Genomic DNA, 18720 nt, shown 5'->3' with positions numbered 1-18720 from the left:
TCGCGTCCGCAGAGGCAGATTCGCCTCTTTTTCCGTGGCGAACGTGCTGAGAAAGCGCCTCTGGAGGGAGGGAGGGAAGGAGGAGGGGAGGAGGGAAGAAGGGGAGGGAAGAAGGGAAGGGCGGGCGGAGCGGCGGCGGTGGCGGCGGGAGCGCTCGCCCGTAGCGGGGATGGCGCGGCCGGGCAGGAGGTGCGTGTGCCGGGGGGAAAGGAGGGCTCGCCGCCTGCTCTCGGGGCCTGGGATGGCTCCCAGGGTGGCCCTGTTTTTCCTTTCCAGCTGGAAGGGAATTGGCAGCTGGCTGAGCGGCAGGTCCCAGGGGGTCGCGGTCAGTGGCGCTGGGTCCGGGTGGGGGCCTGTCGCTGGTGGGGTCCCTCGGGGTTCAGTGATAGAATCAAAGAATGGTTTGCATTGGAAGGACTTAAAAGATCATCTCGTTCCTTGCCATGGGCAGGGGGACACGTTCCACTATCCCAGGTTGCTCAGAGCCCCATCCAACCTGGCCTGGAACACTTCAGGGATGGGGCAGCCACAGCTTCTCTGGGTAAACTGTGCCAGGGCCTCCCCACCCTCCCAGGGAAGAATTCCTTCCTAATATCTAATCTAAACCTGCTCTCTGTCAGTTTGAAGCCATTCCCCCTTCTCCTGTCACTCCAGGCCCTTGGAAATAGTCTCTCCCCATCTACCTTGTGGGCTCCCTTCAGGTCCTGGAAGGCCACAATTGGGTCACCCCAAAGCTTCTCTTCTCCAGGCTGAACAATCCCAAACTCTCCCAGCCTTTCCTCACAGCAGAGCTGCTCCATCCCCCTGATCATCTTGGTGTCCCTTCTCTGGACTCGCTCCAAGAGCTCCATGTCCTTGCTGTGCTGGGCCCCCAGAGCTGGGGGGATCATCCTGGGCCCAGTGTTGTTTAACTTGTTCGTCAGTGACTTGGCTGAAGGGGTCGATGCCTCGTCAGAAAGTTTGGTGAGGACACAAAGCCTGGAGGAGTGTTTGGAGGGATCTTGACAGGATGGAGAGATGGGGAGAGAAGACCTCTCTGAAATTCAGCAAAGGCAAATGCAGGGTCTGCACCTGGGGAATAACCCTGTGCACCTCTACAAGCTGGGGGTGACCTGCTGGGAAGCAGCTCTGCAGGGAAGGACCTGGGGGTCCTGGTGGACACCAGTATGTCCCTGAGCCAGCAGTGTGTCCTGGGGGCAGGGAGGCCAATGGGATCCTGGGGGCACTGGAAAGAGCATTGCTAGCAGGATGAGGAGGGTAATCCTGCCCCTCTACTCAGCCATGGTGAGGCACATCTGAAGTGTTGGGCTCCTCAGGACAGGAGGAACATGGAGCTCCTGGAGTGGGTCCAGCAGTCTGCAGAGATGATTCAGGGACTGGAGCATCTCCCTGAGGAGGAAAGGCTGAGGGAGCTGGGGCTGTTCAGCCTCCAGAGGAGACACTGAGAGGGGACCTCATCCATGTGTGTCAGTGTCTGCAGGGAGGGGGCAGAGGATGGACCAGGCTCTGCTCGGGGGTGCCCAGCAATGGCACAAGAGGCCACGGGCAGGAACTGATGCCCAGGAAGTTCCAGCTGGACATGAGGAAGAACTTCTTTGCTGTGCAGTGACCGAGCACTGAACAGATTGCCCAGAGAGGGTGTGGGGTCTCCCTCCCTGGGGATATTCCAGAACAACCTGGACACAATCCTGTGCCATGTGCTTTGGGATGACCCTGTTGGAGCAGGGAGGTGGGACCAGATGCCCCACTGTGGTCCCCTCCAACCTGACCCTTCCTTAAATTCTGTGATTCTGTGAAGCACAGGGATTCTCCCTGGTGTGTCTGTGTCCCTGTCAGGGAGCACCCCTCAGGTAGATCCCAGGCTGTGTCCTCTCTGGTCCCCTCAAGTAACACCTGCCCTGACAGCAGCATTTCAAGTGCCTAAAAGTGACCTCGTAGATAAAGAATTTCCATTGCACAGTAGCAGCTCACAGGCAGTGTGTCCATAAGGACAATGCAATGCTCCCATATGACAACAACAAAAAGTGCTGTTATTTAAAGATTTTTAAAAAATCTGGAAGCTATTCCTGTTAACCCTGTTCTATACAGTAGTACTTGTTATACACATTATCTCTTCTCTCTGGTGACCAGTGACAGGACCCGAGGGAACAGCTGGAGCTGTGTCAGGGTAGAGTTAGATTGGATATTGTGAAAAGGTCCTTCCCCAGAGGGTAGTTGGGCACTGAACAGGCTCCCTGGGGCAGTGGTCACAGCACCAAGGCTGCCAGAGCTCAAGGAGTGTTTGGACAACGTTCTCAGGGACATGGTGGGATTGTTGGGGTGTCTGTGCAGGGCCAGGAGTTGGACTCAGTGATCCTTGTGAGTCCCTTCCAACTCAGGGTATTCTGTGATTTTGTTATTCCCTACCTTTGAACATGTATTGCTTTTTTTCTTGTAAAACTTGCTTTACCCAAAAATGAAATGTTAGCAAGTCAAGATACTCAGACAGAAAGGACTAATAGTCTATATTTTCTTTTGACACAGGAACAGGAAAGTAGTTGATTATTCTCAGTTTGGGGATTTGGAAGATGATGGTAAGTGGCGTGTTCCTGCATGTAACAAACATGCCAGGAACTAATGGAACCACCCAAAATGGGTGGGAGGAGAGATGAAGGGAGACCTCACAGCACTGCAGCTTCCTCATGAGGGACTCGATGATCCTCGATGATCCTTCCAACTCAGCATATTCTGTGATTTTCTGGTTCTATGAAAATACCATCAGAGTGTCTTTAATGAAGTATATTTGTTAAGAATAGTTTGTTAAGCTCTTACTTCTTTCAGCAGAAGGAATCTGGGCACACTGGTGAATATTCCAATTCCACAACCACGTCATGGCTGTAAAGCAGAGCAGTGTCCCAGGAAACTGTGGAATACACAGTATCTTGTTGCAGTTAAATCTTTCTCTCTGTGCCCCAGTTTTCAGTGGCAATTAGTTCCATGACACCCTGACTATTAGTTCACAGGGCTGTAAATGTGAATACAGAGGAAGTGTGAATCATCTCCACATAGGTCTAACATTTCTCCACAGCTCTGTCTCAGTGGGTTTGTGGTAAGGACATAGTACTCAAATTTGGAGTGTCATTGACCAGAAAAATAGATTGCAAGCTGTCTTTTTCCACAAAGGTCCTCCTTTCCTTCTAAGCCCTGATGGATGTTACTAATTTTTACTAATTTTTCTGGCAGAGTTTGTTTGCTTCCATTTTTGTTTGCTTCCATTTTTGTTTGCTTTTTTTTTTTCCATGCTGTTTGCAGGATCCAGGGAACAGTTTGAATTGGTGGGAAGGGGAGGGCAAAAATAAATAATGTTGAAGGCAATGCATATTCTTAGTTTAAATGTGGTGCATGACTTTTCTTAGTTTCTAGACCACTTCTAACAATCAAGAAAAACGTAAGTTCTCCAAAACCTTTGTGATCTTAGCCAAGGTTCTCCATCATTTAGAGAATACTGAGGATCATTATTTTTTTTCCTTATTTTGCACTGTAATGTGCAGTGCCCTCAATTGAAAGAAAGGCAGTTTTCGTGCCTTCTGTTTTTATTTGAAAATTGGAGAAATGCATTATACCTAATAGGAGGCAATATGAAAATGATAGAAAAAAGGGAGCAACATAGATTTTTTAAAAGTGGAAGTCATTGAAGGGAACAATCTCAAAACACCAGGAACTCAAATCACAGTGGTAGTGATTACTATTACAATATATAATATCAATCCTATCATATCATATTTTATCAATAAGATTGATGCTCAGTGTATCAAAATCTGGTAACACAGTGGACACTGAAGCTTTATTGCTAATAAAAGCATATATAAAAGAAGTCTTGTTGAATTTTCATTTCAAATACATTTAAGGATAGTATACTTACAGTTGTTGTCTTCTTTAAAAATTTCAGAAAAAAAAGGTTATCTGTGATATATTTTCAGTGTGTGTTGAGATTTAAGTCAAATGACTTCTTTTGGCCCCATGGAAGAGTGTAGGAAAACTCCTGAGAGCTCGTTGCTGTTTTCCAACAGATGAAGACTTTGCACCTTCAAGCAAAAAATCCAGAACACAGCCCAAGGAACCAAAGAAGGAGAAAAAAGAGAAGCAAAAAAAGCCACCCAAAGAAGTGACTCAGTCACAAACACAGACACTTAGTAAAAGGTAACAAATGTTGTGGTCAACTCTGTGCTAATACCAATTATTAGGTTTTTTATATATATATATATAATGTTTTGCAATCATGATACTTTTAAGTGTAGAGTGCTTTAAACATCAGGGTGTACTTTGACTAAATAATTTCAGAAGGTAGTGCTCAGAACATGAAATTCTATAAATAAGTATAGAAATATTTCTCTCTTTACAAGTATCTGAATTTCAAAAAGTTCAGTAAGTCAGAAGAAGATCTATAACACTCATATAGTTCTTTTATTATTTACCATGGTTGTGGTTTTTTTCCAGGTTATCCTTGGATGACAAACTTTATAAGAGAGATTTGGAAGTTGCCTTAGCCTTGTCTGTCAAAGAAAAATCTACAAATATCCTTGAGGTGCAAAATTCAGAAGAACAAGGTTACTTTGCAGTTTAATGCAACACTATTTATTCATATGTAGTGAATTTGAACATGAGAATTTATTTTTCAGTGGAATAGATTGAAAATCGTGCTTTATTTCAAGATGTCCTGATAAGGAAGTGAGCATTTTTAGGTAGTGCCTGTCTTCTTATGTTCTTGTTTTTTTTCTGTGAGAAAAGTAAGATCTCCCAAACATATAGTTTGATTAGAGACAGATAAAAACTGTAGCTGTTTTCATTTATTAATATTTCTACTTTTTATCATGTGGTTTTTGCGTGTTGATATTTTATATTTTTTAACTTTTTTTTCTGGATCTTAAAACAGATAAGAGTATTGAATCAGAAAACATACACAGGAGACCCCCTTTTTCCAACTGCAGTGTAGACAGTGAGGTTTTAGGTAAGTTGTTCTCATATTCTGTCTTCAGAAAGAGGATTTAAGTAGCTTCTCTCTTTTTTTATTTCTATTGTTGCTTTTCACTGATGTGAAAAAAAGAGTCTTTGTCTTAAATAAAGATTGAAGGATGCATTAATTTTTTTCATTAAGTCTTAAAATGGGAAAACCTGGGGATTGCTGAGTGAGATTGTTACACATCACTAAAAGTCAGTTGGAAAACACAACAGGCGTGTGACATTTTTAGATGCTTACTTCATTTCATTCTTTAAGAAGAAATACTCTTTAATGGGTCCGTAATGCCTAAGGATCAAATAAACATGACCAAGCATTTGCTGTGCCATTGGAAACTTCATTTTTCCAGTTTTTAGTTTGGTCCCTCTGTTAGCTTGATTACAGAGAAATGTCACAATGAGAAAGTACAGTTTGGTTGGTTAAAAGAGTAAGATGAGGACCCCAGGAAAGCAAAGTGTCAGTGATGTGTTTTTGTGTAGTATAACTCAGCATCACCACAAATTAGTTTCTGGGAACTCAAATACCTTCTTCTTTTTGAGAAGGTGAATTTCAGTTAATTGAACCACCTTCTTTCCTAGGTCTCAATCAGGTGATGGATGAAGACACACCCAAGGGTGATGGTGGGAAAAGAACAGTGACATCCAAAGTTCCAGCACAGCAGAAGGTGGTTGGCAGTGATGACAGAGAGCATGACACTGACTCTGAGCCAGAGTCTGTCCCCAGTAAGTTCTTCTCCACAAAAACCCTCTCCTTAAATGTGCTTTGAATGCGATGCCTTACATATAGTTTGTATTTTCAGTGAAATTCCTGCTGCTTCCACTGTATTTTCCCTCCCCCCTTCTCTAATACCAGTGACAACCCAATAGCACTTTCACACTAAATTTAAACAATTGCAGCTTATTCATACACAGACCCCAAAGTGGCGGAATTCCACAGCTTCCCTGCCTTTGTATGTCAGGACAAATTTCTTCTGCCCTCCTTGTCCAGGAAGCTTTTGTCTTTTTAAAGAGCCTCTGTTCATTTTTCCTGTGGTTTTCTGAGGTTTGCATCAACGTGAAGACTCTGGAGTATGAGGTGTTGCTGGTTTCAGTTTAAGCTTATTTATAAAAATAAGTAGCCTCCCTTCTTTCTTCCTTTCTTCCAATTCTCAGCTCTTAGGAAAGCAAGCTAATCCATGTCTCAGTCATTCCCCAGTAGGTGACATGTCTGTATAAATATTTACTGCTCAAAGATGGGACAGTCTAGTACCACATTTGCTGTTTCTGCAGAGAGCTTGTGCTGATCAGTCGTCTTACATAATGATTTCTCTGCTAAAGAGTGTCTTCCCAAAGTCACTTTTATTTTCCAACCAAGCATCACCTGTAGTTTCTCCTTCATGGACAATGGAACAGAAACCTGAGCCAAGGCAAAAGATGATGTCCAACTCCTCAGAACCAGTTGGGAGGCCTCTACTTGCATCAAGTCCTGTAACACACAAAAAGCCTAAATGGACACCCCCAGGTAGGTGTGAGGTTGTAACTGTAAACAGATACATTAGTTGAGTTTTTAGCAATCTCACCTGAAAGCAAAGAAAACAAACTATTTCAGCAAAATGCGTGCCTTTTTATAAAGAAAGGTTTTCTTTTGACAGATTTAAGATTAAAAAAGAGAGAAAGGATGAAAAACTATCTCTGTGCTTCTTTTACAGCATTATCCTTAACTCCTTTATCTGGGAAGGAGGGGTTAATGAAATATTTTTCATAGTGTGGATCAAGAGATTGTTTTATGTCCATTTCTCTCTTGCTTAGAGCTTTCTTTATCTCTGCTACATGCTGCTTAATTATCTACCCTAAACAAATAAATTAGAAAAATGTTTGAGAGTTTTAACTGCTCTAGTAAGGCAAGTGCTTAGAAGCTTTATTTTTGCAGGTGTTTGAACATGCTGCTGCCATTGAGTCCTGCTCTTTGCTTTGATTTTCCTTCTAATTTACTCTTCTGGTTCTCTCTGTTTGGCTCCTTTCCATCAAGCTTCCTTTCCCACTTGGAATTGTGCTGTGTGATTCTCTGTGGAGTGCCTGAAAATGCACAGAACAGTGGGAACAGTTTTTATGGGCAGTGTTACTCCAGTGTCTTGCTGGTTAATTAGAAACTGTGCACCATTCCAAAGGGATGGATTCCTGGGGAGTGTGCTGATTTTCACGTGCTGTGTTGTTCAGATCTCTCTGCAATATCTTTAGAATAGTTTTTTTTGTTCTGTTAGGAAAACTACAAAAAGTCAACAGTCATATGATTTATTTTTTTTTTCCCCCTCTAAACCTCTTATACCTTCTTTTTGTTTTAAACTTATTTTCAGCTCCATCAGGAAGCAGTAATTCCTCTGGGAAATACATTGCTGTTAAGTCACCTACTCACTGCCTTAGACTTGGCCTCTCCAGACTGGCAAGAGTTAAACCACTGCATCCCAGTGCCACCAGCAGTTAAATGGTCAGTGACAAGGTGCCACATGAAGGAAAAGACTGTGGAAAGTGTTTTGCTTATAAACAGCATCATGGCACCATCCATTTTCAAGGACTGTTGTTTATGGACGTTGTTGTAATGAGTTTTTATCCTGCAAGTTGCTGGGCATCCTTAAGTGCTACTGAATAATTGTATTATTTAATCAAGGTGACATCTGGGTCACCAGCTCTTTCATGTATTATATTCACAGACGTTGGTTTGTGATAATTTTAATTCTCTAATAACTAAACTCTTTGCAATAAAATAGCCTAGACAGCAGTATGTATGACAGGAAATACGTTTTTAGAATGTTGTATTTTTTAAAAAACTAAAATAAAGTATTTTATATAATCTGATTTTATGATTTTACTTTATTAATTTTGAAAATCACTTCAGATTTTGGCTGCAGTCTGGCAAATATTTTTGCATGTGTATGCCCTTACTGGAAGTCAGCAGCATTGGTTGGACTCAGACAACGAGGATTTTGGTTGGAGCTCCTCAGGCTTCTTTGAGGACCATGATACAAAGCTTAGAGAGGGGGTTTTGTAAAGCATTGGAGTGACAGTTACTGAGTAATGAAACTGAGCTTTCAAACTTATTGCCCCATAATGTAAATAATTTCCTGTCTAAGCATATTGATTATGTTGGGACGATGTAGCAAATGCGTTTCTTTCTTGAGGGATCTGGTCGTGACTCTCCAATTTGCATTATCAAAGGAATATCACAGAACCATGGAATGGCCTGGGTTGGAAGGGACCTTAAAGCTCATCTTGTTCCAACCCCCTACCATGGGCAGGGACACCTTTCCCTATCCCAGGTTCCTCAAAACCCCATCCAACCTGGCCTTCAACACTTCCAGGGATGGGGCAGCCACAGCTTCTCTGGGCAACCTGTGCCAGGGCCTCACCACTCTCCTAGGGAAGAATTTCTTCCTGATATCCAATTTAAACCTGTTCTCTGTCTGTTTGAAGCCATTCCCCCTTCTCCTGTCTCTCCAGGCCCTTGGAAATAGGTCTCTCTCCATCTTTCTTGTGGGCTCTCTTCAGGTCCTGGAAGGCCACCATTAGGTCACCCTGAAGCCAAGCCTTCATTTCCCTGGTCTATAACTTTCTCAGGTATTCTGTTAATGTGAAAATCTATATCTTGTGATTAAATAATAAAGATGTAACAATGCTTACTCAGAACTGTGGGATTTAATAAGGGAAACAAACCTTTTCCCATTATTTTTCTAATGGAAACAGAAGTGCCCAAATGCCAACAGGCAACAGGAGTTCCTGAGTGCAACAGGAGTTCCATTAACTGCTCTTTAATTTTCAACAAAAGGGTTGGGTATTATTTGCTCTAAACAGATCAAATGTAAACTGTGTTTCATGCCTGATCACTTTTGTTGTCTCAACTTCCTTTTCCCCAGCAGACTTGTAACCTATCAGTGCAAACCACAAAGCTGAAAACCCCTGTGTTACCACTTCCACTGAGGCCCTGTGCAAAAACCTGCCCTTTGCATTTTAAAACACTTTGTCCTGCTGCTCACAAAGAATTATTGGTCCATCTCCACTCATGTGTGACACGGTTCTCTTGGGAGGAAGCCAAAAAAGCTGTGATAAACAAAAGAACTTTGGTGGGTTAAGGCTGTTTCTGTTTGTGCTGGATCTTTCCTCACACCCACAATATTGTGTACATTTTAAATGAAGGCTTTGAGCATGAGTTGTTCCTGCATATTTGGGATATTGAAAAATCTGAAATTTCATTTTCTTATGTTTTGGGCTTTCCCCACAATTTGATTTTTTATTTTAATTGTTCTTGAAGGTTAGTTTTCTCTAGGGTTGTCTGAAAAAGAGTATGAAAGGACTTTAAGCTTGATCAACTGGCATTGAGTGTAAAAGACAAAAGCTACATACTCCTTAGTGTCTTTAAGCTTCTCTCTGTTTAATGCTCAGGCCTCTCAGTTCCTCTTACCAAATTCTTCTTCATAATGGCAGCCCTTGAGGACAAGGTGATCATAATTAGGATGTCATTAAAAGTTATAAGACTACGATGAACAAAGAAATCATATAAAAAAAATAAAACTGATTGAACATGAAAACCAGATATTTATCTGGTTGGTTATCTTTCTGTTTCCCTCCTTGAACACGTGACAGGTTTACTCAGATGTTTCACGTTTTTTTACTTCCAGTAAATCTGCATAAATCTTGCTTTTATTCTAAAATATCTGTAAGATTCATTGAACTGAAGGACTCTAAAGAGTTGTAATCAGACAGTTCTTTTAGGAATACCTTGTGAACCCCATCTCAGCAGAAAGTTTAGAAGACAGGTGCATATTTTTAAGAATTATATTAAGAATTTTAAAGAATATTAATATTTTAAAGAATTTTTTAAATAATTCTTGTCTTAAAGAGTAATATAAGTGTAACCATGTAGGAAATCAACATTAGAGGGCACAACAACATCAAGTTATCATTCCAGTGCAATGGAGCTATATGTATGATATACATATGATTTGTATTTGCATATCAAAGGGTTGGGTGACATTTGGGAGCAAAACATCTAGAATAGGAAAACAAACAGAAATGTAACAAACAACTTTTGTCCAAGTATATAAACAACACAGCTTTAATGCATTTTCATAGGTGAAGGGACTAATAATAGTTACAGTAACAATTTCTGGTTGGTTATGCTTGCTCATAAGATTCCAGACTTAAAAGAGAACGATTTTGGTAATTATCTCTCCTTTTCTAGGCCCCTATTTCAATCCCATAAGATGGAGACCTCCGAGGAAAATGCCTACATTCTGTGATCGTTTAAGAGTTTTTGAAACCTGGTAAAATGTTAGAACCTCATCCACAGAAATTTTACTGAAACCTATCCCATTCACGGCCTCCAGTGTATGGCTTGCTGAATTACAGCTTACTCTGGCATTAATGAATCTTTAAATATCGTTTTCTAAAGGTTATAAAATTTCCAGGAAAGTGAAGATAAGATGAAAATCATAATGATCATAGAATCATAGAATGGCCTAGGTCGGAAGGGCCCTTAAAGATCATGTTGTTCCAACCCCCTGCCATGGGCAGGGACACCTTCCACTAGCCCAGGTTGCTCAGAGCCCCATCCAACCTGGCCTTCAACACTTCCAGGGATGGGGCAGCCACAGCTTCTCTGGGCAACCTGTGCCAGGGCCTCACCTCCCTCACAGGGAAGAATTTCTCCCTAATATCCAATTTAAACCTGTTCTCTGTCTGTTTGAAGCCGTTCCCCCTTGTCCTCTCCCTACCTGTTCTTCTAAATAATCTCTAATAATCTCCAGAGGTTCTGCAGTGATTTTAGGTAGAACTCAATATATAACAGAGCATATAACTGGGAAGACAAAATGGCACATAGTCTTTCCTAGGAAGGGTGAAATGTACCCTTAAAGCAAAGGCAGATGAAGTATATTTCCTAAGAGTTGGCTGCACTTAGGACACCTGCAAAGTAACTGCTAATGTGGAGAGGTGCCAAAGATCCTGGGAACATTTAAATCAGCAAGATAGAGATGAAGCACTGAATGGGTTTGGAACGATCATTGTAAGAAAAAAATCTGTATGGGATGTGTTTTCCACTTCTAATTTATGCAGTTTGCACAGAAAGTCTGATTCTCCTCCTTCATCACCTTTGTGCTCTGTATCTTCATTACCCAGTGAGGTTGTAATGGTAAGTGAGAATGGAGCACATATTTTGTGCAGAACTGTGTTCCCTCTGGAACAGGGGTGAGCTTGTCTCCACTGAGATCAGCTCCCTCTTCCCCTTTTCTCGTTTGCTCAGATTTGTCTTTCTTGCCAAAGAAATCTGGAGGCAGATTTTTCCAGCTGCTCCCAAAAGAGTGGGGGGTGGTATGTTGTTTCAGAGATGGGAAGCATTATGACATCACAGTCAGCCTGTTCCCAGGTGGGAACACTGCCTAACTCCCAAATTTTCATCCATATCACTCCTGAGACATGTTACCCAGCACATACTGCAGTAGCTCCTCTGGAACAAAAAGGATTTATGAGCAAATTTTGGTTTTGATAACGTGTGATATGATTTATTACTGTCCTGATGATGATGTTATTTTGCTCTCCCTGGTTAAACATGCAGAGGGTGTCTGACAAAGAATGAGAAAGTGGGTGTTATTGTCCAAATGTAAGACAAGACTGTGGTAACACAAGTAAAAACGCAGATCTGATGTAATAAACAGTGGTACTGCAACACCATTTAGATTCTAGGTCACTTAGATTCTAAGGCAGTGCCTGAGATCATCTGCTTCAATTATTCTTTGGACAATAATATTAAGGAAATAGCTCTCCTTCAAAATCTCCCTAATATTCTGTGAATTTACAATGCATGTTAAGAGACTATTATTAAAATGTTTTCTAGAAATAATAGGAAAGTTCTTTTACTAAATACGTATTTCTCCTGAAAAATGTCATATGAGGAGTGTCTGAGGGTGCTGGGGGTGTTAAGCCTGGAGAAAAGGAGGGTCAGGGGGGACCTTCCCACTCTTTACAACTCCCTGACAGGAGGTTGTAGCCAGGTGGGGGTCGGGCTCTGCTCCCAGGGAACAAGGGACAGGACAAGAGGAAATGGCCTCAAGCTGTGCCAGGGGAGGTTCAGGTTGGACATCAGGAGGAATTTCTTCACTGACATGATGGTCAGGCATTGGAAGGGCTGCCCAGGGAGGTGGTGGAGTTCCCATCCCTGGAGGTGTCCAAGGAAGGACTGGACATGGCTCTCAGTGCTCTGGGCTGGGGGACAGGGTGGGGATTGGGAACAGGTTGGACTCGATGATCCTGGAGGTCTTTTCCAGCCTAAATGATTCTGTGATTCTGTGAGGTTTTGCCAGTACCTGGATCTAGCAGGGACTGTGATCACTCACTCTGAAGTACAGAGAACCACTTACACACTCCAAATTAGCTGAAATATCTCACTGAATCAGAGCCTCACTGGTAATTAACTCATGTCTCCCCCACAGAGGTGTTGCCTTAACCATGTTATTCAAGACATATCTCAGAGCTCAGGTCAATAACAGCACATGAAATGCAGGCTGGATCCCAGGGTTTTCCCTTGGTGTCCACTGGATGAGAGGAAGTAGACAGCAGTGAACCACTGCACTGCGTTTCTGATGTGCATGAGTGCCTACAGCGTTCCTGAAAACTGGATTTTGGCCACTGGAGCCTGTGCAGATAAATGTAGACATCTTGCAAGAGCTAAAAGTAGATCCCATGAGCACGCAGTCCAGCCTCCCTAAATAAAATCCCTGGGCTTCACATCCATTCCTTGCGGGAAGGCAGAACTACCCAGAACAGTCAGAGATGGTCTAAAGCAAAATGTAGGCAGAGGGATGTGCCTGGAAGTTGCATCCTGCCTTTACATATTTCCACCTAATCATTAGATCTGTTTTTAATTCTAGTCAAAATATATATGGTGTTTGTTTTTTTAGTAGGAGCCATGTAGTTGCAATTGGGATGATTAAGGTTATATGTAAGCTGAGGTCTGGAGAGAGGTGATTTCTTCCATCAACCTAATTTAAAATGTTAGGAAGTCACAGACTTACACCTTTTTTACTGCCTTCTCTTCTCCAGGTTGAGCAATCCCAATTCTCCCAACCTCAGAGGTTCTCCATCCCTATAATCTTCTTGGTGGCCTCCTCAGGATTTGCTCCAACAGGTCCATGTCCTGTCTTTTCCTTTTTTAGAATACTGAAATTAATAAGAGTTAATTTTCTTATATTTTTATTGTTAAAAAAATTGTTTTACAAACGCTAATATTATTTACTCTTTCTTTCAAAATATTTTAATGCAAAAAGTATTCAGGACCACAGAGAGATTAAATTTATATTTTGTCATTGTTCAATTTTTACTTCTTTTGGAAGTTTGAAAAAAAAAAAGGGAGGCAAGGAAAGAGAAGGATGAGAAAAAAGACAATCGGATGACAAAGCAAGAAGTGAAAACCCAAAACTGCTTTAATTAAAGGAAAAAACCCAACAAAAACAAATTAAAAAAATGTAAAGAAACAAACAATAAAATCTGAAGACTATAACTTTTCTTGCAAAAAAAATAGAAAACCAATTTGAAAAATATTTTAGAGAATCAGCAAAGAGGTTGTCTTTGGCAGGAAATACAGCAATAAAATAATAAGTGGAAGGGCTTGCACTATAAAGTTCATAATAAACAAATTCTGCCTTTGTCTTCATATCCTGCTCCAACTCACATCAGTGAAGTGCTCTTCTGTTTCCAGGAGTCAAATTTAGAGCTGGAAAGGAGACAAGGAAAGTGATGGAAAATGGAGAAACTGAAGTAAGTTTTTTATGAAGCCTCGTGGAAGATGGATTGTTCCTCACATCCTGATCTCCAGTCACTATGAACTCAGCAAGAGACTATTTCCAAGGGCCTGGAGTGAAAGGACAAGGAGAATGGCTTCAAACTGACAGGTTTAGATTGGATATTAGGAAGAAATTCTTCCCTGGGAGGGTGGGAAGGCCCTGGCACAGGTTGCCCAGAGAAGCTGTGGCTGCCCCATCCCTGGAAATGTCCAAGGCCAGGTTGGATGGGGCTCAGAACCTGGGCTAGTGAAAGGCATTCCTGCCCATACAGGTGATCTTTAAGGTCCCTTCCAAACCAAACCATTCCATGATCCTGTGATTCAAAAAAAGAAGGAGATTTGAAGGTTTATTTTCTCTGTTTTATTCCAAACCCACTATGGCTTTATTGTCCTAAGGCTAGCATTGCTCCTCTGCTTTTTAAAATCTTTCTTTCTCTGTGGTTAAGACTGTGTCTGCATTTTTCTGCCTTTTATGAAATATGAATTGCTTTCTCATATGCAAAGAGAGTAAAGTAAATAATTACTTGAGACTAAGTGTTGCCTACTTCCCCATGGAGTCTGTCAGGAGTATAAAAATAGACTATGGTGAGGTGAATAAAACATGACTGAAGTCTGTTCCCTTAATATTCCAAACTAAGGCTGTTTCTGCTGTAGGCATTTTGCTGATGGTTAATACATAAAGGGTGCTTAGAGAATTAAAATGTAAGCAGAGACAGGACTACCTAGAAACGCTCACTCCAAGACTGCAAGTAGTTTTGAGGGCTGAGAGAGAGCTGTGAGCCTAAATACTCTGAATTACCTTTGAATTACCTTCATTAGACAGTTAATGTTTCTAGCAGGTGAGGTAAAGCTGTGTCCTTTGAAGAAGAATAAAAAAAAAAAAAAAAAGAAGAAGAAGAAAGGAAAGCAAATGACCCTCAAGGGATGGTTTTGCAATCCTGCTGAGCCCAATTGACAAACATGTTGTGCTTGTGCTAAGTCCTCAAAGATTTCGTAGCACGTCAGCAGCTCTGCTACCATCCACAGTTCAGTTTAATATTATTTAGACTTTGTCAGTGCTGGGAAACGTGGTAAAACAACATGGGACTTGATTCCAGCCACCTTACACATCAAAATCATCAATCAGCCCATGCTTTTATTCACAGAGGGGCACGGGTTGGATTAGATTAACTTTAGTGCCAGATTTGAATGACAAAAAGAACAATTTAATGGAGACAGATGTAAAAGCTTTGTCGTGGTGGGGAAAGAAAGAAGGAAACAATGAGAGCTGCTGTGATTTCAGCTTCTTCAGTAACTCTTGTTTACCAGTGAGAAGAAATAAAAGAATCCAGCCTGAGGTAACAGTGGTTGGCATTTGTTTTTATTCTTTGATGTGCATACGTTTGTATCAGGTTGTGACACACCTGTTGTGAGGAATAGAAAGATAACTGCTAGAAAACAGAAGATAGTTTGCTGAGTTGCATCATCTGCCACCAACTCCATATGATATTTTTATTGTATTAACCATAAATTTCTTTGGAGAAGTTGAATTAAGATGTGGGGTTCTTGGGGCTGTCCTGTGCAGGGCCAGGAGCTGGACTTCAGTGATCTCTGTGGGTCCCTTCCAACTCAGGATATTCTGTGATTCTATGATGGCAATTTTTAATGGAAGCAACAGCAGTAATGCTGCAAAGATAAAAACTTAACATTTTTAAGTCACAGGAGTATCTTAAAGGTTTCTGCATAAATGATAAGCAAATTATTAATTTCTACACCCAGAGTAACTAGGGTCCTGCAAAAGTTTTCATAATAAACTTCAGGTTTATATGAAAGGCTTCGTGGCTTATTAAAAATATATGTATATTGTAGACAGCTGGCCTATTTTTTATTTTAGAGAAAAATAAGATACTCTATAGAAATCCCAGTGATTTACATTACTCTGAAATCAAAAGCTCTGCCTTATAAAAAAGTGTGCTTCTAAGTTTAAAGCTGACATTTGATAATTTTGTTTAAACTGACCTTCCAGAGGAAAATCAACATGAGGGGTCATTCATTGATGAGCTACTAGTTTCATATTTTTATAACTCCTCAGAAGTGATGAAGTTGTCAAGTTTTCCTCCCCAGATGGTACTATTCAGAAGGTATATCTGAGCGCACAGGTGAATATCTGATGTCAGGAGTATCTGGGGAGGTGTTTAGTAAGTATAGTTATGAACTATAAAAGGACTGAGAGGCCTTGATTCTCCTGGACCAGCCTCTCCAGCTTCCCCTTCCAGGGAATAACACAGGAGGTCACTTGGTCTGTTCAGACTGGAGAAGAGGACACTGAGGGGAGACCTCCCAGCATCTGCAGCTTCCTCACGAGGGGCAGTGGAGGGGGAAGGCTCTGATCTTTGCTCTCTGTGACCAGTGGCAGGACCTGAGGGAACAGCTGGAGCTGTGTCAGTGGAGGTTTAGGTTGGATCTCAGGAAAAGGTTCTTCCCCCAGAGGGTGGCTGGGCACTGACCAGGCTCCCCAGGGCAGTGGGCACAGCACCAAGGCTGACAGAGCTCAAGGAGCATTTGGACAACGCTCTCAGGCACATGGTGGGATTGTTGGGGTGTCTGTGCAGGGCCAGGAGTTGGACTCAATGATCCTTGTGAGTCCCTTCCAACTCAGGGTATTCTATGATTCCTTGATTCATTTGCCTACCAACTATTTTTTTTTTTTTTTTGCCCATGAATTTTCACCATATCCATCATTTCATCTGTGCACCCCACTCGATTTAAATCAGCTTATCTGGTCCATGTCCAATTCCTGCTTCTCATGTGATTTCTCTTCGTTTTGGGAGTCCAGGAATAACCATATTTTCTGTTCTTGGAATAGTCCTAAGAACAGATTGATGCATTAGAAAAGCCTGTTGGAGCACTGATTTCTGAGCTGTCATTTCTTTGCCCAGCCTGTTTTCTAGAAATGATGATGTTGCTAGGGGTCCTTGTGGCTTTATGCAGTCAGAGAGCTGTTTGGAAAATCCCCAAATTCTATTTGAATTCCATTGAGGACCCTTGCTCAGATGTTAGGAATTATCTCAAAGAGTTATGGTAATTACATCCTTAGCTACATATAATTCCCTCCTATGTAAAATTACATTCATGGTTCTTATACAGCTTTTGAGCCCTTTTAGAACCAGCATTATAAATTTTTTCTTGTTTGCCAGGTTAAAGAGCAGATCTTAACCATGATAGGAATTGTTAATAAAGAGCCAACTTACTAGCAATTATTTTAAATGTTAGAATCTTGATTTTACCATACCCCAAGCTTTTGCACTCTTCAGTGGAAGACATTTTCTAAAGAAGACAGAAACTGTGAAAACTGTGACTGGTTTTCCCATTTCTAGCAGACTTGGACTGATTGGACTGATTGGTTCATCTGGTGGGATCTTTGCCCAACTAAATGTTTGCAAAGCCTTAAATCACCCACTCCTTTTGCACTGATTTTGCCACAGTCTTATTGACACAGTTAATGTGCTTTATCACAGCAAATGGAGCAGGAATGGTTTAAGAAGATTTTTGTCAACTCCATTCACAGTACTTTGGGGAATTTGATATTTATCTTCCCTGCTTCAGCCTGCAGTGGTAGCATTTGACTTTCTCTGGGGCACTGCTCAAGCCTGTGTGGTGCAAAAGCACAGGGCTGGAGACAGTGCTCAGCTCATTGTTCCTCTGTGCCTTTTGCCCTCCCTCAGATCAGGACCACTGAAGTGCAGGAGTAGCACAGTAAATGCTATAAAGAGCAGAATTGATATAATCTGTTTCCTGGGATGTAAAAATTTAGGGTAGCCAGTCTACATTATTTGCATAGGTTCTTTCTCAAGCCAAGCCAATTAACAGACAGGGGCACTTCCATGGGGAAATTCATTTACCTTGAATATTTAGCTAAGATGGAATGAATCCTCTTCCCACTCCAGAAAGGGTTTTTTTTGCATCAGAATCTCTTTAATTTTGTTTGCCACTTATGCTAGTCTACTTCACAGTGCTGTTACCAAACTTAATAAATTTGTTGTTAAGGTGTTGTCTGTGTGATAAGCACTGCTAGTGATCACATCCACGAGGAATTTTTTTACCACTGTACTTAGCTCCATTAATGAAATTCCTTTCAGAGGTGGGTATTTTTAATAAAATTAGATACAAAGACCATACATATTTCCTTCAAATTTTAAATTTCTAAATTATGCATGGAATCTTTTATGCACTGCTTTTTACTTCAGGATATCATGACTGAGACTTTGCAGTAATCCTGGCAGGTTTCTCTGGCTTTGAGAGTATTGTTGAGAAATGTATGAGAAAACTTCATTCAGTTTCTTTTGTTGTCAAAAATTAGTTGGTCCTCTTCAGGTATGAGAAAATAATCATCCTGAAGATTGTTTTTATTCCTGCATGACTTAGCAAAGCAAATTTGAATACGTTTACAAGAATGTAATAAAATAAAATGAGGAGAAGAGAAAGCATTGCAAAAAGGGGAATGAAGAAAATAAAATATCATAGAATCATAGAATGGTTTGGGTTGGAAGGGACTTTAAGATCATCCAGTTCCAACTCCCTTGCCATGGGCAGGGCCACCTTCCACTAGACCAGGTTGCTCAGAGCTCCATCCAACCTGATCTTCCAGGGATGGGGCAGTAGAGGATGTTCTTCTTAGTGGGGGGACAACTGAATGCTTGGGTAGATCTGTCCTTCACTCCTGTCTATATAGGTTATCCTGGGAATGTTTAGATTGGATATTAGGAAAAAATTCTTCCCTGGGAGGGTGGGGAGGCCCTGGCACAGGTTGCCCAGAGAAGCTGTGGCTGCCCCATCCCTGGAAGTGTTCAAGGCCAGGTTGGATGGGGCTCTGAGCAACCTGGGCTAGTGGAAGGTGTCCCTGCCCACAGTAGGGAGTTGGAACTGGATGGTCTTTAAGG

The 18720-nt window shown here is 41.6% G+C and overlaps 1 protein-coding gene across 2 annotated transcripts; it reads left to right on the top strand.

Moving 5' to 3' along the window:
- Nucleotides 1-120: 120 nt before the first annotated feature.
- On the top strand, nt 121-8549 carry RAD51AP1 (RAD51 associated protein 1). Of its 2 annotated transcripts, none has more exons than XM_051770747.1 (8): nt 121-189; nt 2524-2573; nt 4050-4179; nt 4477-4586; nt 4913-4987; nt 5575-5718; nt 6362-6496; nt 7329-8549. In XM_051770747.1, exons 1-8 carry the CDS (start codon nt 170-172, stop codon nt 7454-7456), a joined length of 792 nt encoding a protein of 263 aa, XP_051626707.1. In that variant the 5' UTR covers nt 121-169; the 3' UTR covers nt 7457-8549. The 2 variants fall into 2 exon arrangements, with proteins under 2 accessions (XP_051626707.1, XP_051626706.1); XM_051770746.1 differs by having other exon boundaries at nt 6350-6496; nt 7329-8545.
- The last annotated feature ends 10171 nt before the right edge of the window (nt 8550-18720 follow it).

The sequence above is a fragment of the Manacus candei genome, unplaced genomic scaffold, assembly GCF_025592945.1.
Source record: "Manacus candei isolate 608988 ecotype Guabito, Panama unplaced genomic scaffold, ASM2559294v1 h1tg000124l, whole genome shotgun sequence".
NCBI classification, from domain to species: Eukaryota; Metazoa; Chordata; class Aves; order Passeriformes; family Pipridae; genus Manacus; species Manacus candei.
This window is presented reverse-complemented; position numbering and strand designations above follow the sequence as displayed.

Coding starts and splice junctions, on each gene's coding strand:
- RAD51AP1 (XM_051770746.1), top strand. CDS start 170: ATGGCGCGGCCGGGCAGGAG. Junction 190..2,523: donor ATGGCGCGGCCGGGCAGGAG/GTGCGTGTGCCG, acceptor CTTTTGACACAG/GAACAGGAAAGTAGTTGATT. Junction 5,719..6,349: donor TGAGCCAGAGTCTGTCCCCA/GTAAGTTCTTCT, acceptor TTTCCAACCAAG/CATCACCTGTAGTTTCTCCT.